This window comes from Hypanus sabinus, chromosome 4 (genome assembly GCF_030144855.1).
Source record: "Hypanus sabinus isolate sHypSab1 chromosome 4, sHypSab1.hap1, whole genome shotgun sequence".
Taxonomy (NCBI): Eukaryota; Metazoa; Chordata; class Chondrichthyes; order Myliobatiformes; family Dasyatidae; genus Hypanus; species Hypanus sabinus.
The window spans coordinates 32,383,720-32,408,430 of NC_082709.1; the positions used below are offsets into that span (position 1 = coordinate 32,383,720).

General features: G+C 38.3%; 2 protein-coding genes across 3 annotated transcripts in view; one reads left to right on the forward strand and one right to left on the reverse strand.

The window, feature by feature from the left end:
• The window catches only part of itga4 (integrin alpha 4), a 228,219-nt gene extending 224,868 nt beyond the window's left edge, over positions 1 to 3,351 (forward strand). For both annotated transcript variants that reach the window (XM_059966797.1, XM_059966796.1), the window contains exon 28: positions 970 to 3,351. In XM_059966797.1, coding sequence (XP_059822780.1) covers positions 970 to 1,062 — 93 coding nt within the window. In that variant the 3' untranslated portion in view covers positions 1,063 to 3,351. The remainder of the gene's footprint in view (positions 1 to 969) is intronic.
• The window catches only part of cerkl (ceramide kinase-like), a 188,087-nt gene continuing 164,490 nt past the window's right edge, over positions 1,115 to 24,711 (reverse strand). Inside the window, exons 6-13 of the mRNA XM_059966801.1 lie at positions 24,290 to 24,364; positions 19,436 to 19,613; positions 19,153 to 19,221; positions 8,773 to 8,807; positions 8,550 to 8,658; positions 7,783 to 7,879; positions 3,778 to 3,977; positions 1,115 to 3,528 (exon numbers count right to left, since the gene is read on the reverse strand). Coding sequence (XP_059822784.1) covers positions 3,447 to 3,528; positions 3,778 to 3,977; positions 7,783 to 7,879; positions 8,550 to 8,658; positions 8,773 to 8,807; positions 19,153 to 19,221; positions 19,436 to 19,613; positions 24,290 to 24,364 — 845 coding nt within the window. The 3' untranslated portion in view covers positions 1,115 to 3,446. The remainder of the gene's footprint in view (positions 3,529 to 3,777; positions 3,978 to 7,782; positions 7,880 to 8,549; positions 8,659 to 8,772; positions 8,808 to 19,152; positions 19,222 to 19,435; positions 19,614 to 24,289; positions 24,365 to 24,711) is intronic.

Genomic DNA, 24,711 nt, shown 5'->3' on the forward strand with positions numbered 1-24,711 from the left:
AGGCAACCTGTTCTGAATGTCTTATAGATTAACTCTCATCCTTAAATAAGGAAACCAATTCTGTACTCTGTTCTCAATACGTTATCTCTCCAATGCATTATATACAAAAAAGAACATTAGTTCCTCTAGAAGTTAGCCTTCTCAATTACTTGAAGTATCTATAAACTTGAATTATACAGTAGGGTACCTGGATCAGTCGATTTCACAGCTCTACCATTGCTTGCATTTTGACAGTATAGTTTAAGTATTTTTATTATTTTTCTGCTGGTGGATAGTTTTACATTTTCCAATATGATGCTCTCTTTGCAGATCATTGTTCACTCATCTCAACGAATGATACACCTTTGTAGCTTCCTTATATTCCTTTTACAACTTACTTTTCTACTTGAATTTGTGTTGACTGCACATTTCATTAATGCCTTAATTCAGCTTATTGGCGTAAATTTAAAAAGATTTGAGGTTCAGCGCTAACTTCTGAGCACATCACTTGTTACGTATTATCAACATTGCCTTCCTTTTCCTGTTAGCCAGTCAACCTCCCGTACACACGGAAGGTATCTTTAAAATGATGAAACTGATATATAATCCGCACTTTAACTTTTGATTTGCCTTTTTTGGGAATTTTCGATCTATTTGATTTTCAGAGGCAGGGGGGCAAATGTTCCATTCTTGAGGATAAAAAAAGGTCAGCATTTAAAACCTGTCAACAACATGAATCAAGTATTATGCAAACGAACACACAAAAAAAGCCACCTATGTCATCAGCGTTCAGTTCACCTTGACTGAAAATGCTACTTTATCCATCTATTTGACACACTTGCAAAATAAAATCTTTTTAGCCAAACCTGGGATACTATGGCATATACAATTTAAGTGATCAAATTTCTACAAAATAGTAATATGCAAAATAACAAGAAATTGATTTGTATTTTTGTGATTTCTTCATCTCTCTCCCCATACTCTGTTTAGTGTGGATTCTTTAAAAGAAAACTGAATGATAGACTTGAAGATGAGAAAAGGAACCAGCAAGAAAATTGTAAACTGATTGAATTAAGTGAATGACGACCTTCAAGTAGAAGATGACTTTCAAAGAGACCAAAGATAATCTTTTATCATTTCTAATAATCTAAAATAACAGTACCCTTAAAAATCAGGTCAGCATACTGTTGAGGTTTTGCCTGCCAAATATCCTTAGAGGCTTTGATTATAAAGCAATGCTGGCAGTAGAGATTTGCGTGGTCTTAAAGTATGTCTTTATGAAATGTCTGATATTCAGACTTTTAATTTGCTTACCTTCCCTATTCTCGAATCAAGAAATGAATCTGGTCTCTGATCATATGAGTTCTGATCTGGAATAGTGTTGCAAAAGCAGATATCCCTGTGTCATGGAATCTGAATAAGATCAAGCTCTATCGTGGGCTCCATGCAGAATGCTAGGATGGATTAGAGTGACCACCACTGGTGGCCCTGTATAAGTACAAGACTGATTTGCACAAGAGCTAAATCCAGATAGTTGCCTTTGGAAATGTTGGTTTCAGCCTATTTAACTCAACCTCAGGCTTAGCTCTGGAACCAACTCCCTTATTTTACTTTTCCTAATGTAGTTGATGAGAGGTTCTCTCATCAGTTCTCGTGGTAAAAATATTGATCAATTTATCCTGAGGACATTTTTACCAGGTATAAAGATACATCTTTTTCAAGAACATTGAACATATCTGTAACTGTGAAATTGCATGGGCAGTTACCATGGATTGTAAATCAGTTACAGTTGGAGTACAGTGTTACTATAATTACAAAATCAATTTTGTTAAGGCAATTTACATTTTAAATATAGAACATCCACATTTGTAGAAGGTTGTTGGAAATCTAAAATATTTTAAAATGACTGGATAAGTCACAGAGTAATTATTTAAACTTACTCTTTATACTTAGAACTTACTAGAACAAACTAAGTACTAGAGATTTCTTGTTAGTTACAACTGCATTTACATGTCCTGTTCTTTAAATTCCCACCTAAGCCCTAATTTCCTATCCCTCCAAATGATGTTACATAACTTTACTGTTTATATGTAAAGATACCTTGATTGTTCTGGCTTCATTCCCTCTATAAAATATTTCAGCCAACACATTTCCCAAATTACTGAGGCTCGTAACATGACAAAAGAAACACCTATCCACTCTAGCATTTTTCCTTTGTCCTTGTTTCAACTCTGCACTCTTATTCCACGCAAGGCAAAAAAATACTTAATCTCAACTCCAAACATACAATTCCACCGAAGACAAATTATTGGAAAAAGGAAAGTGAATATAAGCATGACATAGCTGCTAGACTATTAGCTTAGGCTACTATTCTAACAAATATCACTAGTTGGCTGAAGGTAGAAAATGAGCATTTGCCAATAACACTGCACAGTGAAAATGATCAGCATTTCATTATATGTATTGTAATTATGAAGTAGGAATAGCTACAGAATTTAATTTCAAAAGAAAAAAATATTAAATACAAATTGTCAAATGAAGCAGTTAAGTTCTGCGCTTAGTCAAATTAGTGTTAACTTACCCAGCTTGAGTAGGCCATCAATATACGGAGACCAAGTTAATAGAAATGGCTGAGAACAAAAAACAAACTGACATTGTATATAATCAGAAAGGTTAACATGCCTAATCAGGTTAGAGAATTTCCTGACAGTGGAAGGAATAAAGTTAAAGTTTTAGAGAAACATTTTCATTTATACAAAAATTCAGTGTTTCATTGCAACTAGCCAATGAGTTGGGAGTACAGCGTATGTGCAATAATAAAATCATTTTGCACTGATAATTTACATTTTAAAAAGTTATATTGATGTATTTTGGAAATATACATGACTTTAAAATGACTGGAGTAGCCAGACAATGGAAAAGTAATATTTAACCCATAAATATGAAAGTGAACAGAATATGACAATATTATAAGAATATTATTACATTTAGATTTTATTTGTAAAGCTTTATTTTCAAAACTAAATCCTATATACATTAAAACCATCTGTTTTGCCAATTTATAAATAACCTCCTGTAGAATATACATTATTATGTCACTGATTATATTAAATATAAATGGTCGTACAGATTCTTGTCAAATGCGGCACAAAACTGCTTTATAATATTGTATAATGGGAGACATTTTGCTTCTCTTTGTATGGCAATAAAAACATCTTGACAGCTTCGAGTAACACAATGCTCCCATGTACTTTTAAAATTTGTAATCAATGTGTATACCGTATTTTTATAAAGATGTTTTACTGAAAATAATTTCAGAACTATAGAAATAATTCTGTTGTATACTTGTGTAATATACTTATGTAAGTAGTTGCAAGGAGTTCTGGCACAGTTACAAGCTGGTACTGATTCATTGATCTCAGAATTTCTACAAACGAAAAACCACGAGAAATTTTTTGTTATCTTGGCTACAGGCAACCACATTTTACTGTAGGAATATCGCATTCTTCCATAGCTTTTCCATACAGAGTAATTAGCTGTGAATGGATCCTGTGGAAGTAGGGGAAATTACAATCATTACACAATAGAGTAAGGGAATTAAACCAGTGTTTGAATACAATAACTGCATATATAATCAGTCTTGGATTGCAGACAAAAATTTGTAGTTTAACACATTTGATATAAACAGAATTCTTGAAATTGGATCACAAAATAGAGACCAAGAGGACCAATTTCTTTTTACATTTGGAATTAAAACAATATTCTGTAAACATTTTACATACAATAGTCAATGCTTACTTTATATGAACTTCTGAGGATTCCTCCATTAAATCACCATCAATGTTCCATGGACAACTTCCATTTAAAGAAGTTACTGATGGGCAATGTGAACTAGAATCTGCTTTCTCTTCTGATGTCTCATCAACCCATCTGCTTTTAATCCTCAATTGTATCTTAACTTCCTGAACTGTATACGTCTCCACAAAGGGAAAGTTAAACTACAAATAACAAGACATATTAAAATAATGTACAATGTTTAGAAAAATTAAAATTGAAGAACATAATTTTGCTGTGAGAACTTTAGTCTACTAATTAATGGTGACTATAAAGCCATAAATTGAATATACCGAGCTGGAGATGGTTACTGAAACATAACTAGTAACAATATGAATACCATAGGAGCAGAATTAGGCCATTTGGCCTGCCAAGTCTGCCCATTTTTCAATCATAGGTAATCTGTTCCTCCCCTCCTCAGCCTCACTCCCTGGCCTTCTCCCTGTACCCTTCGAAGCTATGTCCAATCAAGAACCTATCAAGCTCTGCCTCCCAACGATCTGCCTCCACAAATAAGTCCCGTAAATTCAACATCCTCTAGCTACAGAAATTTCTCTGCATCGACATTTTAAATTAACACCCCTCTATCCAGAGGCTGTGCCCTCTTGTCTAAGCCTTTCAACATTCGAAAGGTTTCAATGAGGTCCCTGTACGCCCCCCACCCCCCCCCCCCCCCACATCCTTCTAAAATCCAGCAAGGACAAACCCAGAGCTATCAAGCGTTCTTTGTAAGATAACCCTTTTATTCCTGGAACCATTCTTTGAACCTCCTCTGACCCCTCTCCAATGCCAGCATATTTTTCCCCAGATGAGGAGCCGTTCACAACACTGAAGGTGAGGCCTTGCCCGCGCCTGATAAAGCCTCAGCATCACATCTTTACTCTTGTATTCTCGACCTCTTGAAATGAATGCTAACATTGCATTTGTCTTCCTCACCACTGACTCTACCTGCAAGTTAATCTTTAGGATGTTCTGTATATGGACTCCCAAGTTCCTTGGAATCTCAGAGCTTTGGATTTTCTCCCCATTTAGAAAACAGTCTGCACATTTATTTCTACTACCAAAGCGCATGACCATGTATTTTCCAACATTGCATTTCATATCCCACTTTCTTGGTCATTCTCCTAATCTGTCTGAGTCCTTCTGCAGCCTACCTGTTTCCTCAACACTACCTGCACCTCCTTCAATCTTAGTATTATCTGCAAACTTGGCAACAAAGCCATATATTCCATTATCTAAATCATTGATATACAGCATAAAAAAACATTCCAACACCAACCCCCGTGGAACACCACTAGTTACTGAAATCCAACAGAAACAGGACCCTTTTACTCCCACTCTGTGCCTCCTACCAGGCAGCCAATGCTTTAACCATGCCAGTAATTTTCCTGTAATACCAGAGGCTCTTAACTTGGTAACCAGCCTTATGTATATCAAAGGCCTTCTGGAAGTCCAAATATACAACATCCACTGCATCCCCTTTATCTATCCTACTTGTAATCTATCCAAAGAATACCAACAGGTTTGTCAGGCAGGATTTTCCCTGAAGGAAACCACGCTGACTTTGTCCCATCTTGTCTTGTGTCACCACGTACTCCTTAAACTCATCCTTAACTACTGACTCCTAACATCTTCCCAACCACTGAGGTCAGGCTAACTGGTCTATATTTCCTTTCTGCTGCCTTCCTCTCTCAAAGGTGGAGTGGCATTTGCACCATGCCAGAGTCCAATGATTTTTGAAAGATCATTATTAATGCCTCCACAACCTCAACCTCTACCTCTTTCGGAACCCTAGGGTGACTTATGTACCTTTAGGTCTTTCAGCTTTTTGAGCACCTTCTCCCCTGTAATGTTAACTATACTCACTTCTCTTCCCCTTCAACATCTGGCACACTGTTAGTATCTTCCACAGTGAAGACTGATGCAAAATACTCATTTAGTTCATCAGCCATCTCCTTGTCCCCTGTTATTATTTCTCTACTCTCATTTTCTACCAGTCCTGTATCCGCTCACATCTCTCATTTTTACATACTTGAAAAAGCTTTTACTATTTTGTTTTCATATTTCAACTTCTCCCTCCTCATGTTTCTTTTAGTTGCTCTCTGTAAGTTTCGAAAAGCTTCCCAATTCTCTGCCTTTCCACTAATGTTTGCTTTTACATCAGCTTTGACTTCCCTTGTCAGCCATGGTTGTTCTATTTTGCCATTTGAGTATTTCTTTGTTTTTGCAATACATCTATTCTGCATCTTCCTCATTTTTTCCCCCAGAAGCTCATGCCATTGCCACTCTGCTGTTAACCCTGTCAGCATCTCCTTCTAATTTACTTTGGCCAACTCCTCTCTCATACCACTGTAATTTCCGTTACTCCACTGAAATATTGCTATGTCAGACTTTACTTTCTCCCTATCAAATTTCAAGTTGAACTCAATCACATTGTGACCACTGCCTCCTAAGGGTTCTTTTACCTTAAGCTTCCTAATCACCTCCGGTTCATTAGCTCACACCCAATCCAGTACAGCTGATCCCCTAGTAGACTTAACAACAAACTGCTCTGAAAAGCTATCTCATAGGCATTCAACAAACTCACTCTCAAGATCCATTAACAACCTGATTTTCCCCAATCACCTGCATGTTGAAATCTCCCATTACTATCATAACATTGCCCTTTAGACACACCTTTTCTATTTGCTGTTGTAATCAGTGGTCCAGATCCCTGCGACTGTGAGGAGCCTGTATATAACTGCCATCAGGGTCCTTTTACACTTGCAGTTTCTTAACTCAACCCTCAAAGATGCAATATCTGCTGGTCCTATGTCACATATTTCCACTGATTTCATGTCATTCTTTACCAGCAGAGCCACACCACCCCTTCTGTCTATTTTCCTTTTCCTCTGATACAACGAGTAACATTGGCCATTCAGCTCCCAACTCCAAACATCCTTCAGCCACAATTCAGTGATGGCCACAACATCATATGTAGCAATCTATAACAGTGCAACAAGATCATCCATCTTATTTATTAAGCTTTGTGTATTGAGACATAACACTTTTGTGTACAGTATTTAAACCTTTTTTGGTTCTGCATCTCTAAGGCCCTGATTCTCACCCTGCCAGCTGCAATTTTGTCCTATCACCTGACAGTCTGACTGCATACTATCTTTGGTTTTTTACCATCCGTCCTATCCTGAGTCTCTTCGCTCCAGATTTCACACTCCTGCCAAATTAGTTTAAACCCTCCCCAACAGCTCTAACAATCCTGCCTGCGGGAATATTGTTCCCCGAAAGAGAAAATCTACAGATTCTAGAAATCCGATCAACACACACGAAATGCTGGAGTAACTCAGCAGGCCAAGCAGCACCTATGGAAGAAAGTACAGTCGATGTTTCAGGCTGATAACGTTCAGCAGGACAGTCCACTGACTCAACCTGCAAGTTAACCTTTAGCAAATCCTGCATAAGAACTCCCATCTCCTTGCACCTCAAATTTTTGAATTTTTGCCCCATTGAGAAAATAGTCCAGAACTTTATTCCTTCTACCAAAGTGCATGACCATGCACTTTGCAGCACTATATTCCTACTGCCACTTATTTAACTATTCTCCCAATCTGTCTAAATCCTTCTGCAAACACACTGCTTCCTCAGCAATACTAGATGCTCCACCTATTTTCATATCATCTATCTATAAAGGCAGATGTAGTTGCTAATTATTAAAATAAAATCTCTACAATCAACTACAGATTGACAAAAGAGTGCAAACAAAACAAAATGAAGAAGGATATACAGAGCTAATCTGGATTAGGCATTATCGTATTTTACATTCGATAATAATCCATTGCAAATGTCTTGTAACAGCAAGCTAATTCTTATTATGACGACAGCTGTGCTAATGCTAACAGAGCCCATCAGATGTATTATAACAGAAGGAAACAAATTAACTGCATTTAAAGAACAAAAATTGCTTTAATTTACCTGATTCTTTGCACTACCATATCGCTTCAGGTGTTTTATAAAATCTGCTCGAATACAGTTTCGGACAGCAGTAAGAGACATGCTTCCATTATTCAACCTAAAACGGGACACTGAATATTCAGAGGCATATTTTGTTCAACTTAAGCAATGAAAAAATAAAAGCTGCTATTTTTGTTGCTTGGAACTAATACTCAAAAGGTGACAAATTGTTAAAAATATTAAACAGTGTAAGGAAGAGTGTTTTCGAAGATATTTAGAGCTTGTAAGAAATTATTATCAATAACAGTAAGATGTTTTAATATTACAGCTCTTAACAATTTTATGAGCAAGTATTTATTATAAAAAACATTTTTCTAAAATGTAAAAGAGAACTTGCACATCTGTTATATGAATGCAGGCTTAATAAGCAGAATCTATGTTTCCAGCATTCTGTTTGAATACAGTAGCAGGTCAACTGACATCCTTCTGCATGTGCTTGGCAAAATATTATTTTACAGCTTTAGATAAATAATTTAAGTAAGTCTACATGCCCACGGTGTAACAGTACAGATGTGCTTTTCCAGAATCTCACATTTTACTTGACCAAATCAAGAACACCACTACATATTTATGTCAATCTTGACCTGCGCAGACAGAACATTTACAGCCACAAGTTTACAATATTTACTGCCATTTAATTTCCTCAAATGCTCATCAAAATATGTGAATGAAACCAAAATCTCAGCAAAAAGAAATTAGATGCACTGGCCTATTCTAAATCTACTGACCTAGTATTAGGTGCAAGGCCTCTCGGTGCCATAGAACAGAGACAAGGAATAGCCATAACGTTAATATTGAGGAAAGTTCCTTGCATGCTTCTCCATTTCTCCTCATCATCTGAAAAGCATCACAAATTGGTGTTAATATATCATGATACCACAAAAATAAAGTGACATTTCAAATTATTTTAAATTGATTCACTTATAATTGAAGTTAACATTCAGTACTTACTACATTGTTCCTCAGCATTTGTTCCATCTGTATTTCTAAAACATATCAGAAAATCATTTGCCAATATAAAATATAACAATTTTGATACAAAGTGGTCTGAAATTGCAAAATGATATTCAGTATTATAAGAAATCCAACAGCTAAACAACCTCTCAAGTACACATGAAAGGAAACGGAGAAGAAACACTCAGAAATGATCTGCTCTATTGTAATGTGGAATATCACAGCTTTTGCCTGTAGATGGGACTGAAGAGACCGCAAGATCATTAACACACTTTTGTCACTGCCTTCAAATTTCCTTTGGTTAATTGTGGAAATGGGTCTCTAAAGATTGAGATTTCAGACTAAGCACAAATTCATACCCTAGCTATCTGGCAGCATGACCTTTGGCCTCCTATTTGCACCTGAGATCTGGACTACCAACACCAGGCACCGCTCTCTGTGCAAAATCTTCCAAGTTCACCAGAAGGATATAACAACCAATTTTGTGGTTGTGGATACACTTAAGTCAGCCATATTGGGTAGGCCATGCCAACGACATGCCTAAAACAGATGTGTCACTTTAATTTTCTTCACAAGAAGATAATAGCAGGCCCAGAGTGGTAGAGATTCAAAGATTCACTCAAAGCCTCTGAAGTAAATATGACTATTCAAAGTCCTAAAGAACATATAAAATGAGATTGAGAAATGCACAAATTCTGTCTAGTATATTGAAGTTTAAGTTCTGGGAAAGTACAGGTTTATTGTACCAATGAGTAGTTACAGGCTGCAACGAAGCACTAAAATAACACTAAGGTGCACTTGGTGACTCCTAGGCAAAATCACTGCATAGCATCAACCTCAGCCAAGGCTACAGAGTTTCCTGACCTTGAAAGGTTACATAGTCAATTTTATCTACAACAACAGAAAAAAAATATCGCTGCTACTGGGAAAACTGAAATGAAATCTGAAAATACTTGGCATCTGTGAAGATGGAAAGAGAAAATTAATCTCTCATTACATCCTTCAGGATGCAAGATCATCAACTGGAAGCATGAACTGTTTTTTTGTCCATGGATGCCATTTAATGTGCTGAGTTTTACCAGCATTTTCTCATTTTATCCCACTTTCTTAAAGGTTGTTCATAACTGTAATGTACCCAACCCATATTCAAGAAATTTTAAGGACTCAGATCTCCCAGTTTCCATACAACAGGCACACAAAGCATGATTCTAGAGTTCCACGAGAGCTATGTATCAAATACAATTATAAACAATTCATGGTAAATCAAAGCAGAATTACATTTCAGGAATTTTTTGCTTCCACAAAGCAAATTAATATACAAATGAGCATCACAAAAATCTGTAAACCTGCTTTGAACAGCCTTACAAAACTATAAATAATAACTAGAAATGGAGAATATGCATGAATAAGAGTGGTTTAAATGTCTGCCAATTGTCTCTGTTAATCTTGTAAAATTAATCTTACGTGCGTGCAGCCTCATCTTAAATGATGTGGAATTTGTTGTTTTGTGGCAGCAGTGCAATACAAAAACATAAAATTATTATAAATTATGAAATAAATAAACAGTGAAAAACAAAAGGAATAACATGGTAGTTTTCATGGGTTCATGGGCCATTCAGAAATCTGATGACATAAGGGAAGAAGCTGTCCTGAATCATTGAGTGTGGGTCCTCAAGCTCCTGTATCTCCTCCCTCATGGCACTATCGAGAAAATATCCCGAAAGGTGAAAGTACATAAATTAGATGCTATCTTCTTGAGGCTGTTCTTCATGGTGGGATATACCCAAGATGGTGCTGGCTGAATCTACAATGCTCTGCAGACTCTTGTGAATCTGTGCATTGGAGCTTCCATGACAAGCTGTCATGCTATCAATCAGAATGCTCTCCATCGTACATCTACAGAAATTTATGTCTTTGGTGACATACCAAATATTCTCGAACAGCCACTGGAACGCCTTCTTAATGATTGCATCAATATGTTGGGCCTAAGATGGATCCTTGGAGATGTTGACACTCAGGAACTTGAAGCTGCTCACCCTTTCCACTGTTGACCCATCAAGGAGTACTATTTTATGCTTTACTTAATCTTTTTTGCACTATGTTTTGCTTTTCGATTCTGCATTTTTGGCATCTAATTGGGTGAACGTACAAATTATGAAAAGAAGCCTGCTAAGAGGCAGTTCAGCTGGCAAACATGCAAGGTGGCTGTGGGAAGCTATCACAAAAGGAACAGTTCTGGTTTCTGTGTAGTGAGGTAATCAAACAGCACGGCACCTCAAACCCCTATGAAATATGTCTGCTGTATTATGCAGAAACTTTGGCAAACTTCTTGTGTTCAGGGCAACCATAGGTGTGCAACTGTGTATCTTCTTGGCTCCTGGGTTTCTGAACTGAGTTTATGAAAGCAGCCCTCATACAAAATTGAGTTTCACAGATAGCACGCTTTGGGAAGTGTCACCCTGCAGATCTAGGAAATGTATCAGAGAAGGGCTAGGTGACTCCATGACAGATATTAAAGGAACATGAAGATAGTTAAGGTGATCCATGAAGAATCACCTGTAATTACCTGCAATAACTGTAGTTAATATGTGGTTCTGCAGAATAAAGATGGAGCCAAGATCATAGCACCAAGGGTGGCTTAGGAGTCCAGGAATGACCAAGAAAGATACAATAATAGTTACAAGAGTTTTTATAGTTAATAGAGAAGACAAATATTCCCAAGATTTTTGGAAGGTTATTCCAGGATGTTGCCTCCCTGGTGCTGGGGCCAAGGAGATCTTTTATCCGCTGCAGTTCGTGGTTAATATAGGTACCAACATAGGTACAATAAATATGAGATAAATTTCTGCAGTCAAATTTTAAATATCTACAGAAATTAAGAAGTAGTAATCTCCAGATTTATCTTGCACTCAGAAATCAATTCTAAGGAAGGTGGGACAAATTGCACCTCAAAAGAGCTGAGATCAACACCCACACATTTGCTAGTCCAGTTTGGCATAAAACTAACTAAACAAATCGAAGGCAGAAAATTAGTGGAACAGTTGGAAACACCAAAGGAAAAAGGGAAGAAAATAAATTTTTAAAATATGATTTGACTAATCTGCATATATTTCAAACACAGGGATTCCATAGGCAAGGAAGAGTAGTAAAGATTTTGATACACACATCAAATTATGATACTTAACTGAAACATTACAAGCTAGACACACAAGACTACACATGCAGATGAACCTAGTTTCATCTGTCCACCACCAACACTCCTGTATACATGGGCTTCTTCTCTCTTACATTATTGTTCTTATTACCCTCCTTTCCCCACCTGCCTAGTTCCATCGACCCACCATCCCTTTCTTACCTGATTCCAGTCATCTTCTAGCCTCGGTTGATACCTTCCCTTCCTGTCCCATCTCTACCCCACCTTGCTCTCTGTGTCTAACCCCCTTTCTTTCCTCCCTCTGTTTCCACCTTTAACCCATCAGCCTCTATCTTTAAACTAATTCTCTCCCCCACCTGGATCCATCTGTCTATCATCCCTCCCTTATCTGGTTTGACTTATCACCTACTGCCTTCATCACTACCTCCACAATCCCCTCTTTATTTAGACTATCCTCCCTCTATGCCCTCAGTCTCAATCCAGGCTCTTGATCCAAAATGCCAACCATCTCTTTGCCTCCACAGATACCGCCTGACCTGCCAAGTTCCTCCAGCAGCCTGTTTATCCCCACCATTACTAACAGTAGTAGGACTGGAAGTTTAGTACTCCTGGTTAGGTAAGATAAAGACAGGATTTTGAAAAGGCAAGTATGGGTAGCAACATGGGTTAAATAAATAATCAATGTGACAGGGATGTGTTCGAAAGTTACTAAAACTACATAAGTAAAATGCAATTATAACATTGTTGGGAATATACTATAGGCATCCAAATATTCAGAGGGTAACAGAAGAACAAATGCGTAGGCAAATTTCTGGTAAATAAAAAGGTACAAATGAAGAAATATGGGAAATTTCAATTATCTAAATACCAATCATAGCAAAAAGAATCGAGGACACCAAATTCACAAACTGAACACAGGTGAACGGTTTTAAGCAGTACATAGCAAATCATATAGCTGGGAGAACAGCTATTTATTTGTTATTAGTCCCTGAATTGGGAGTGCATTTTTGTGATACATAGAATACAGAACACTACAGCACAGAAAAAGGCAGTTCAGCCTAAGATGTCCACCATGATGCAAGATTAACTAATCCCATCTGTCTGTACATGTTCTATGTCCCTGCATACCCTGCCTATACATGTGCCTGTCTAAATGTCTCTTAAATGTTGCCATCTTTCCAAGCAGCAGATTCCAGGCACCTACCATTACCTGCATAAAAAAATCTTGCCTTTTAAATCTCCTTTAAACTTTTCCCCTCCCAATGTTCAGAGTAAATCTATTATCAACGTACATACAAGTTCATCTTATTGCAATGAATCACGGTAAATATAAGAAACACAATAGAATCAATGAAACACCATGCCCAACAGGATGGATAACAAATAATGTGCAAAAAAACCCAAACTGTACAACTACATAAAGAAAGAGTAGAAAACAAATAAGAATAACAAATAAGCAATAAATATTGGGAACATGAGATGTAGAGTCCTTGAAAGTGAGTCCAGTTCAGTGGGAATGGTTTAGTGATTTGGCGAGGGAAGTTGTCCCACAGGTTCAAGAGACTGATAGTTGAGGCAGTGACTGTTCCTGAATCTGGTGGTGTACATATTGAGGCTCCTGTACCTTCTTTTTGATGGCAGCAGTGAGAAGAGAGCATGACCTGTAAGGTGGGAGTCATTGATACTGGATGCTGCATTCTTGCAACAGCACTCCATGTAGATATGCTCATTGATGGGAGAGCTTTACCCTTTATGGACTAGGCTATATTCACTACTTTCAGTAGGTCTGGGGTGTTACAAGGGCATTGGTGTTTCCACACCATGACATGATGCAGCCAGGCAATATATTCTCCCTACACATCTACATAAGTTTGTCAAAGTTTTAGATGACATGCCAAATCTTTGCAAACTTCTGTGCAAACAGAGGTACTGCCATACTTCCTTTGTGATAGCACTTATGTGCTTGACCCAAGGCAATTCCTTTGAAATAATAATTTAAAGTTGACCTCTGACCCCCAATGAGGACTGGCTCATGCACCTCCAGTTTCCTCCTCCTGAAGTCAAAAATTATCTGCTTTGTCTGGCTGACATTGAGTGAGACACTGGTGTTATGGCACCACTCAGTCAGACTATCAATCTCCCAGCTATATGCTGATTCGTCACTACCTTCGATTCAGCCAACAACAGTGGTGTCATCGGTGAACTTAAGTATATTAAAGTTTTGTCATAAGTATAAACCTTAAAATTATACCATCTATAACTTGACATGGGAAGAAAGATTCTGATCATCTACCCTATTTATGCCTTCTATAAGTTTATAAGCTTCTCTCAGACCACCCATCAGCCTCTAACATTCTAGAAAAAACAATCCAAGATTGACCTCTCCTTATAGTTTTATATTCTCTAATCCAAGCATTCTAATTCTCTTCTGCAGCCTTCAGCTACTTTGTTCCTGAACCACCTTTCAAACCCTTACCAACACTAAACATTTTGCACTAAAACCAACTTCTTGTTTTCGTTCTATTTGCGTCCTTCCTTGTAAAAATTGTGTATAATTTATATTGCACATACAATATGGTGGAGGATCTCAAGTCAGGCAGCACTGAATGAAAGGACTAAAGAGTTGACATTTCAGGCCGAGATCCTTCATCAAGTCACAGCCCAAAATGTTGATTCGTTATTCCTTTCCATTAATGCTGTCTGACTTGCTGAGTTCCTCCAGTATTTCATATGTGTTGCTCTGGATTTTCAGCATCTACAGAATCTCTTGTATGTATAACTTGTGTTCATGTTATCCTTGTGAACGGTGCTTATATGGTTATTATGTGCTTCTGATGCTATCGCAGGCACATTTTTCGTTACACCTGTGTATACATGCACTCTTGCATATAACAGTAAACTTGACTTGAATTTGAACTTTGAAGAAGTTGTTGTCTGTAGGGATTTATATGTTCTCCCTGTGACCGTGTGGGTTTTGTCTGAGTGCTCCGGATTCCTACCACGCAGCAGTTGGTAGGTTAATTTTCATTGTAAATTGTCCTATGATTAGGCAAAGGTTAAATTGCTAGGCAGCACAGTTCGAAGGACTGGAAAGGCCTGTTCCACGCTGCATCACAATCGATCAATCAACAAATAAGTAATTCCTGGGATGCGGTGACTAGAACTGCAAAAAATACTCTAAATATGACCAAAAAAAAAGTCTTATACAGCCAAAACATGATTTCCCAACTTTTTCACTCAGTGCCTGAACTAATAAAGCAAGCATGTTATGCCCATTATTTATAATCCTTTCTACTTCTGTTCCGACTTTTAGCAGCTATGGGCATGCAGCCCAAGGTTTCTCTGTATATCAACACTTTTCAGTGTCCCGCCATTTAATATATACTTTCCTTTGCAAAATTCTAAGATGTCATCCCTCACACTTCTACAGAATAAACTCCATTTGCTATTTTTCCTCCCATATTTCCAATTGATCTATATCTAATTACAAACCCATTTCCAGAAAAGTTGGGATATTTTCCAAAATGCGTAACAACGAAAATCTGTGATATGTTAATTCACGTGAACCCTTATTTAACTGACAAAAGTACAAAGAAAAGATTTTCAATAGTTTTACTGACCAACTTAATTGTATTTTGTAAATATACACAAATTTAGAATTTGATGGCTGCAACACACTCAACAAAAGTTGGGACAGAGGCATGTTTACCATTGTGTTACATCACCTTTCCTTTTAATAACACTTTTTAATCGTTTTGGAACTGAGGATACTAGTTGTAATAGATTTGCAATTGGAGATTTTGTCCATTCTTGCTTGATATAAGACTTCAGCTGCTCAACAGTCCGTGGTCTCCATTGTCTAATTCTCCTCTTCATGATCGCCATACATTTTCAATAGGAGATAGATCTGGACTGGCAGCAGGCCAGTCAAGCACACTCACTCTGTGTCTACAAAGCCACGCTGTTGTAGCCTGTGCAGAATGTGGTCTGGCATTGTCCTGTTGAAATAAGCATGGACATCCTGGGAAGAGATGTCACCTTCATGACAACATATGTCTCTCTAAAATCCTAATATACACCTCAGAGTCAATGGTACTTTCACATACATGCAACTCACCCATGCCGTGGGCACTGATGCACCCCCATACCATCATAGATGCTGGCTTTTGCACCTTTTGCTGATAACAATCAGGATGGTCATTTTCATCTTTGGCACGGAGAACTCAACGCCCATTTTTTCCAAAAACTAGCTGAAATGTGGACTCATCTGACCACAGCACAAGGTTCCACTGTCTTTCGGTCCATCTGAGATGAGCTCGGGCCCAGAGAACTCGTTGGCGTTTCTGCATAGAGTTGATGTATGGCTTCCTCCTTGCGTAATACTATTTCAAGTTGCATTTCTGGATGCAGTGATGGACTGTGTTAAGTGACAATGGTTTTCCGAAGTACTCCCAAGCTCAGGTGGCTATAATTGTCACAGTAGCATGACGGTTTCTTAGGCAGTGCCACTTGAGGGCTCGAAGATCACGCTCATTCAACAGTGGTTTCCGACCTTGCCCTTTACGCACTGAGATGTCTCTGAATTCTCTGAATCTTTTCACAATGTTATGTACTGTAGATGCTGAAAGACCCAAATTCTCTGCAATCTTGAGTTGAGAAATGTTCCTTTAGAATGGACTAACAATTCTCTCATGAATTTTGGCACAAAGGGGTGAGCCATGACCCATCCTTGCTTGCAAAGACTGAGCCTTTGATGGATGCTACTTTTATACCCAGTCATGATACCTCACCTGCTACCAATTAGCCTGCTTAATGTGGAGTCTTCCAAACCAGTGTTACTTGAATATTCTGTGCACTTTTCAATCTTATTTTAACTCTGTTCCAACTTCTATTGAGTGTGCTGCAGCCATCAAGTTCTAAATTTGTGTAAGTTTACAAAAATACAATTAAGTTGGTCAGTAAAACTATTGAAAATCTTTTCTTTGTACTTTCGTCAGTTAAATAAAGGTTCACGTGAATTAGCGTATCACGGATTTTTGTTTTTATTGCATTTTGGAAAATAGCCCAACTTTTCTGGAAATGGGGTTTGTATATCCATTTACAACCTTCCTCACCATCCACTACTCTGCCAACTTTAGCATAGTCTGCAAACTTACTAAGTAGCTCACCTACACTTTTGTCACAATCATTTATGTAAATCACAGACAACCAAGATTCCAGCACTGATTCCTACGGAACACCATAGATCATAGAAGTCGGAACAATCTGGAGCTGAACACGCTCAAGACAAAGGAGATGATAGTGGATTTCAGGAGACATCCCCCCGTTATGTCCCCCCTCACAGTCCTCGGCAGCCCTGTGTCCACCGTGGAGAACTTCAGGTTCCTGGGAACCACCATCTCTCAGGATCTGAAGTGGGAGCAGAACATCAGCTCCATCCTGAAGAAGGCCCAGCAGCGGATGTACTTCCTGCGGCTCTTGAGGAAATATGGTCTGCCTCAGGAATTGCTGCTGCAGTTCTACACTGCAGTCATTGAGTCTGTCCTGTGCACCTCCATCACTGTGTGGTTTGGAGCCGCCAACAAGCAGGATAGAACCAGACTACGGCGCACAGTGAGGACTGCCGAGCGCATCATTGGAGCCTCCCTGCCCTCTATTGTGGACCTGTACTCTTCCAGGTTGAAGAAGAGGGCGGGGAACATCATAAAGGACTCCTCCCATCCTGCGCACGGACTGTTTGAACTGCTTCCGTCTGGTAGGCGCTTCAGATCCCTCCAGACTAAGACTACTAGGCACTGGAGAAGTTTTTTCCCTACTGCGGTCACTTTGCTGAACAGTTAACTGCCGGTTAACTGTCGGCTAACTATTACTTGGATTGCACTACTTGTATGTATAATCTATATTTTCATTTATATTTATCATCTGTTATGAGCAGAGAGACAACATCTGCCAGAAGTAAATTCCTTGTATGTGTACAGGTACTTGGCGATTAAAGTCTGATTCTGATTCTGATTCTGATAAACACCCTTCCACCACAATACTCCGTCTTCTATGACCAAGCCAATTTTGAATCCAATTTATCAAGCCACCACGGATCACATATGCTTTCATCTTCTGGATCCAGCATACTAAGTATGACCTCATTTATTGTTTTACTAAAACCCTTATCGACAATATCCATAGCCCCACCCTCATCAATCATCTCCTGGGTTGAGCATATTTCAATTAAATTTAGCACTGTTAGAAATAACATAAAATTAGAGCATTGGTTTGGGATAAGACCAATTTCACTATACTGACAGACAGTAGTTGTCCAGAAAGAGTTACTTAAAAGAAAATTGAAATAATGGAAGTTATAAAGAGATTTAAGGGGTACAGATTAACATATTCCTACAAAAACTGAATTTGTAAATGCATATAAGGTAAGTGTTAAAGATTAAAATCAAACAATTTAAGAATTTTTTTTTTAAAAACCTTACATGTTGAAATACTTCTCTGAGGAAATTATAATCAACTTACAAAATGTTGGTTTCTTTGGGCCAGTGAGTTTGCTAAACACCAAGAACACGCTCACTCCCATGTGGGAAACCTTAATTTCAGGGTACTTTACCTAAGCTTTTGTGAATTCACCTTATTAAAAATCCAACTACCACAGAGGACAACCTGGATCGACAACAACAAGTGGACCAGCCTCACCGCCAGAGATGCAAGAGGTTTAAGTGCCGACAGATTGCAGTGGAAGAAAGTGGTCGCCAAGGCTCTGGCACAAGATGATGACGATGATCACATCTTATGCATCAGGCATAAACACTAGGTGACATATTGGAATATTGACTACTTACTCTCTCATAATACTCTATGTCTAACCAGCTGATAGATCCCAGGCTAGTTAAAAGTTTTTGATGAGGAAGTCCCTCCATCTTGTAACTGGGTAATCTAATTAAGTTTGATGATTATTAACCATATAACCATATACTAATTACAGCATGTAAACAGGCCATCTCGGCCCTTCTAGTCTATGCCGAACGTTTACACTCCCCTAGTCCCACCTACCTGCACTCAGCCCATAACCCTCCATTCCTTTCCTGTCCATATACCTATCCTAACATGATTTTCTTCATGTATGTTTTATATACATTTAGAGGAAATGCTATCTTAAAAATGTTGTTTGAAACTAAATTGTGTAATTAAAAAAAAAACAAACTGAATTACTTGCTACCAACCTAATGCCACCTTGTTCTTCCAGGTCGGTATTTTTTGAAGGTAAAAATAATAATTCACAGTCTTCAGATCTAAAAATAAAAATGAAATGCCTTTATTATCACATCAAAGACTATTTTGCTGAATTCAAACTCTACAGCAAGTTCAAAACCATGCTCAACTACTTTAATAATTTCTGTTAGAAGAACTAAATTATAAACTAAAGAAAATATAGCTATTATTTGTTGATGCTACACATAGAAAGTAGAGCTATTATTCTGTTGGATGGCAAACAATTCATCTTACTTGAGATTTGCCAGTGTTCTGATGACAGCAAATTCCCTCCGCTCTTTGGGAGGCATCCAACGATACTTTTCTGCTAAGGCTAATGTCCTCCCTCCAAAGCCGAACATGCCTGAGAAACCAAATCGAAGTAGTCTGCCATGAGTACTAAAGGTGCAAACATCCACTTCTTGAAGATTGCCTATAGCAAAAGATGACACAACAAACAAAAGGGAGTGAAACAAACCCTTATAGATAAAATCACTGCTTGAGCGCCTGCAATATGAGATTTCACTGATAAACAGTATCTCATTCTATTAGAGAATTATTGGTAAAGAGGTAATTAAAAGCACAAAAGCCTTGTCAAAATTAGTTAAACATCAATTTGCAGAAATGCTTAACAGGATAAAAATGAGGAAATATTTTAAAAGTTTGATGCATTCAAAAGAAAGATATCAATGCAGTCTTTACTTGCTGAAGAGTGAAAATACAGCAGAAACTCCAGCCACAACTTTCTATACTCCTTAGATATGGGAGAATATAAATATACAATTTAGTTTCTTCTCTCATGTTACATGTGATACATCTAAAATAACATTTTGGCCATCTCTGCATATTAAACATTCACATAAATCACTGCAAACAATGACTAATAGCAGACAAGTAGCTGCATAGTTCATTGATGATATATTTTAAGCTCCTGTTTCTCTTTATTGAAATCAAACTTTTTCTAACTGATCTTTTTTGTTTCATTTTTGCAAGAATGTTAATGCCAGAAGAAACGTAAGACTGCACATTGACACTGGCATTCAAATGTATCAGGAATTTTTGTCCAGCTTTTCTTCTTGATGCACAAATGCCATATGCCCAATTTGTAGATCACATGACTAATGCACATTGTACATACTCATGCAAAATTTAATAAAATTATCACCTATTCAACACTGATGAATATGTGGGATTGGTGACGGGCTACATAGGAAAGTGCTTTCAGGACATAACTGCCATTAAACACCACACCGTCAGGGCAAACCAGACCCCATGGCTGACTCAAAGGTTTGTGTGCTCTTAGGGATTGGGACACCATCTTTAAATCAGGGATGGAACAACTCTAAGATCAGCAAGAGTTGCACTCTCCTATAACATCAGCAAGGCAAAGCATGATTACTCACAGAAAATCCACAAACACCTTTGTGACATCAGGGACACATGAGATACAGTATACAAAACATAACCAACTGCAACACCTCCCTTCCTGAAAGGCGGAATACTTTCTAGGTGTGATTTAAACAAATGAACGACATTATATCAAGGAAAACTGCTCTCTGCTCCTGAGGGACAGGCACAGTGTTTGGGGGCAGCTAAGGTGAGAAGGACCCTGGCCAGGGTAAACTCACGCAAAACGTGAGGAAATGTGCGGCCCAGCTAACAGAGATCTTACAGACATTTTAATATCTCTCTCTGAAACAGTTTGTTGTCCAGCAGGCTTTAAAGCAGTCACATCATTTCAGTGCCCAAAAGAGTAATGGTACTGGGCTAAATGCATAGACTTTATCAATCATGAAGTGCTTTGAATGACTGGTAATGAATCTTATAAATTCCCACCTTCCAGCTAATTTGGAGGGTTTTCAGTTTGCCTATCACTCAAGCCAGTGCTCAGCCCTTCACTCCATCCTGTCCCACCTAGAAAATAATGGCTCATATGCTAGGATGTTGTTCATCGACTTCAGCTCAACATTTAACACGATTATCCCTCAGCGGCTGATGGGTAAACTATCCTCGTTGGAACTCAACATCCTGTAACCAGATCTTGGACTTCTTGATGGGAAGACCCCAGTCAGTTTGAGTTGGCAGCAACATCTCAAACTCCATCTTGATAAGCACTGGTTCTTCTCAAGGCTGTGTGCTCAGCTCACTGGTGAGTCATGAAGGCATTGCCAGATTCAGTTCAAACCACTTCATCAAGTTTACTGTTGATACTACAGTGGCTGGCCTCATCAGCAACAAGGATGCATTGGCATACAGAGAAAAGGTAAAAAGCCCGTCAAATGATTTGAGAACAACCAACAGCTCAACATGGACAAGACAAAAGAGATCATTGTGGACTTTAGGAAGGTACCGATCAACCACTCTCAATTGCACACCAATTTCTCTGTCATGGAGAGAATGAAGAGCATAACAATTCCTTGATGTGTGCATAATGGACAATCTAACCCAGTCTCACAACACCTCCTCATTAGTCAGGAAGTCACAGCAGTTTCTACATTTTCTGAGAAGATTAAGGCCATGCATGGCTCTCTGCCCCCACTCTAACAACTTTTCCAGGAGCACCATTAAGAATGTCTTGTCTGCATGCATTGTTGTACAATACGGAAGCTGCAGAGCATCAAGCCACAAGACCCGACAGAGAACAGTTAAAAAAAAAATGGCAAAGAGACCTTTGGGGTCTCCCACCTTTCTATTTGTGACATTTACTGGGAGCGTTGAAGGCAAAGGGCTCAAAGCATTGTTGAGGATCCCAGAATCTCTTTGACCTACAACCATCCGGAAGGAGGTACAGAAGCATCAGGACTAAGACTGTCAGACTGGGTCACAGCTTCTTCCCTCAGGCTGTGAGTAATGAACACACTGACACCACTGAGGTCTTGTCACTAGGACTGCGAACTGTTCACCGTACTGTTTATTGTTTACCTGTGCTATGCTTTTACTACATGCACTTTGAATTACAATTTTTTAAACTTACTTATAGTATAATATTTTGGTTTATGTGCTTGTGTGATATATGTTGTGTGGGTGCATTGCTGTTTCATTTAGTTGTGTATGTGTACAGTCAGATGACAATAATTTTTTTAATTTCATGATCATGGAATTATCTTCTAGATACTCCTGTACCTAGTTTCAAACTAATTACTTCAATTTCCCGAAAGCTTCAGTAAAAATGAAGAAAAAGAAACAAGATCATAGAGTGTTAAAATATTGACTGCTATTTAACCTGATGGAAAACCTGGACCTGGAAATGTTTCTTTACTTACCGACATACAAACGAAATAGGTCAATCGATTACATTGGCTATAATTCTTATACCTAAGCTAGCTGTTCTTCTCCTATTTTCAACATAAAGCAAAAGAGAAATAGTACTGGAACAAAAACACATTGGCAGCATGATGTGATGTCAAGAAAACAGAATCAGAATTGGGTTTATTATCACCGGCATGTGTCGTGAAATTTATTAACTTAGCAGCAGTAGTTCAATGCAATACATAATATAGAAGAAAAAACCCCAAAATAAAACATAATAATAATAAATAAACAAGTAAATCAATTATGTATATTGAATAGATTTAAAAAACATACTAAAACAGAAATACTATATTAAAAAAGTGAGGTCGTGTCCAAAGCTTCAATGTCCATATATGAATCGGATGGCAGAGGGGGAAGAAGCTGTTCCTGAATCACTGAGTGTGTGCCTTCAGGTTTCTGTATCTCCTACCTGATGGTAACAATGAAAAAGGGCATGCCCTGGGTGCTGGAGGTCCTTAGTAATGGACGCTACCTTTCTGAGACACCACTCCTTGAAGATGTCCTGGGTACTTTGTAGGCTCGTACCCAAGATGAAGCTGACTAAATTTACAACCCTCTGCAGCTTCTTTTGGTCCTGCGCAGTAGCCCCCCCCCCACCCCCCACAGCAGACAGTGATGCAGCCTGTCAGAAAGCTCTCCATGGTACAGCTATAGAAGTTTTTGAGTATATTTGTTGACATGCCAAATCTCTTCAAACTCCTAATGAAGTATAGCCGCTGTCTTGCTTTCTTTATAACTGCATTGATATGTTGGGACCAGATTAGACCCTCAGAGATCTTGACACCCAGGAACTTGAAACTGCTCAGTCTCTCCACTTCTGGTCCCTCTTCGACTTACCCTTCCCAAAGTCCACAATCGGCTTGTATGTCTTACTGACGTTGAGTGCCGGGTTGTTGCTGCGACACTACTCCACTAGTTGGCATATCTCGCTCCTGTAATCCCTCTCATCACCATCTCAGATTCTACCAATAATGGCTGTATCGTCAGCAAATTTATAGATGGCATTTGAGCTATGCCTAGCCACACAGTCATGGGTATACGGAGAGTAGAGCAGTGGGCTTGAGGTGCATCAGTGTTGATCGTCAGTGAGCAGGAGATGTTATCACTAGTGATGCATTTAATTAAAATGGCAAACTTGAAAACTTCTACAGATGTACTGTACGAACCTATGAATTCTGACAGGCTGCATCACCGTCTGATATGGAGGGAGTACTACACAGGACTGTAAAAAGCTCCAGAGAGTTGTAAAATTAGTCAGCTCCATCATGGGTTCTAGCCTCTGAAGTATCAGACATCTTCAAGAAGCGATGGCTCAGAAAGGTGGTGTCCATTATTAAGGATCCCCATCACCCAGGACACACCCTCTACTCCTAGTTTCCCTAAGGAAGCAGGTACAAAAGCCTGAAGGCACACACTCAGCGATTCAGGATCAGCTTCTTTCCCTCTGCCATCTGATTTCAAAGTGGGTATTGAACCTATGAAGACAACCTCATTTGTTTTTATTATTCCTGTTTTTGCTCTACTATTTTAAATTTAACTAGTTACTATACATATGCCTGCTGCAATTCTTTTCTTTCTATATTTATCATGTATTGTATTGTACTGCTGCCAATAAGTAACAAATTTCATGACAATATGCCGGTGATATTAAATCTGATTCTGACTCTGATTCAAATGTTCCAGTAATCTGACTAAATCTTACTTGAACTACTATATGCTATCTGAGTACAATTTGGTATCTACTGTAAATGTACATTCATAAATATTGAAAGCAATGAAATTGTAAGGAATACATACCCATTATAATATGCATTGCTGCAGTACCTGGATGGTTAATTCCATGCACAGAATATGCTAAGACATTAGTGGAACCTGAAAAACATATTTATTAAAATATTTATAAATTATCATCTATATAATTACTCTTTCCACCTATTTCAGGAAGAGAAAGCCATGTAATTTATTTTTGCGTATTAGCCCACAGAAGGCAACGGGTAGAGTTGGAAGGCTGTTATTCTGGCTGGATATTCATAACCCATGGTGTTCTGCAAGGATCAGTACTGGAACCTCTGGTGTTTGTGATACACTGTATATGAATATCTTGATGAATAAACAAGTTTGTGGATGGCACCATGGTTGTTGGAGCTGTGGACAATGTAAAGAGCTATCAAAGAATAGAGTTGGATATAGATTAGATACAAAATGGAGCAGAGAGGTGG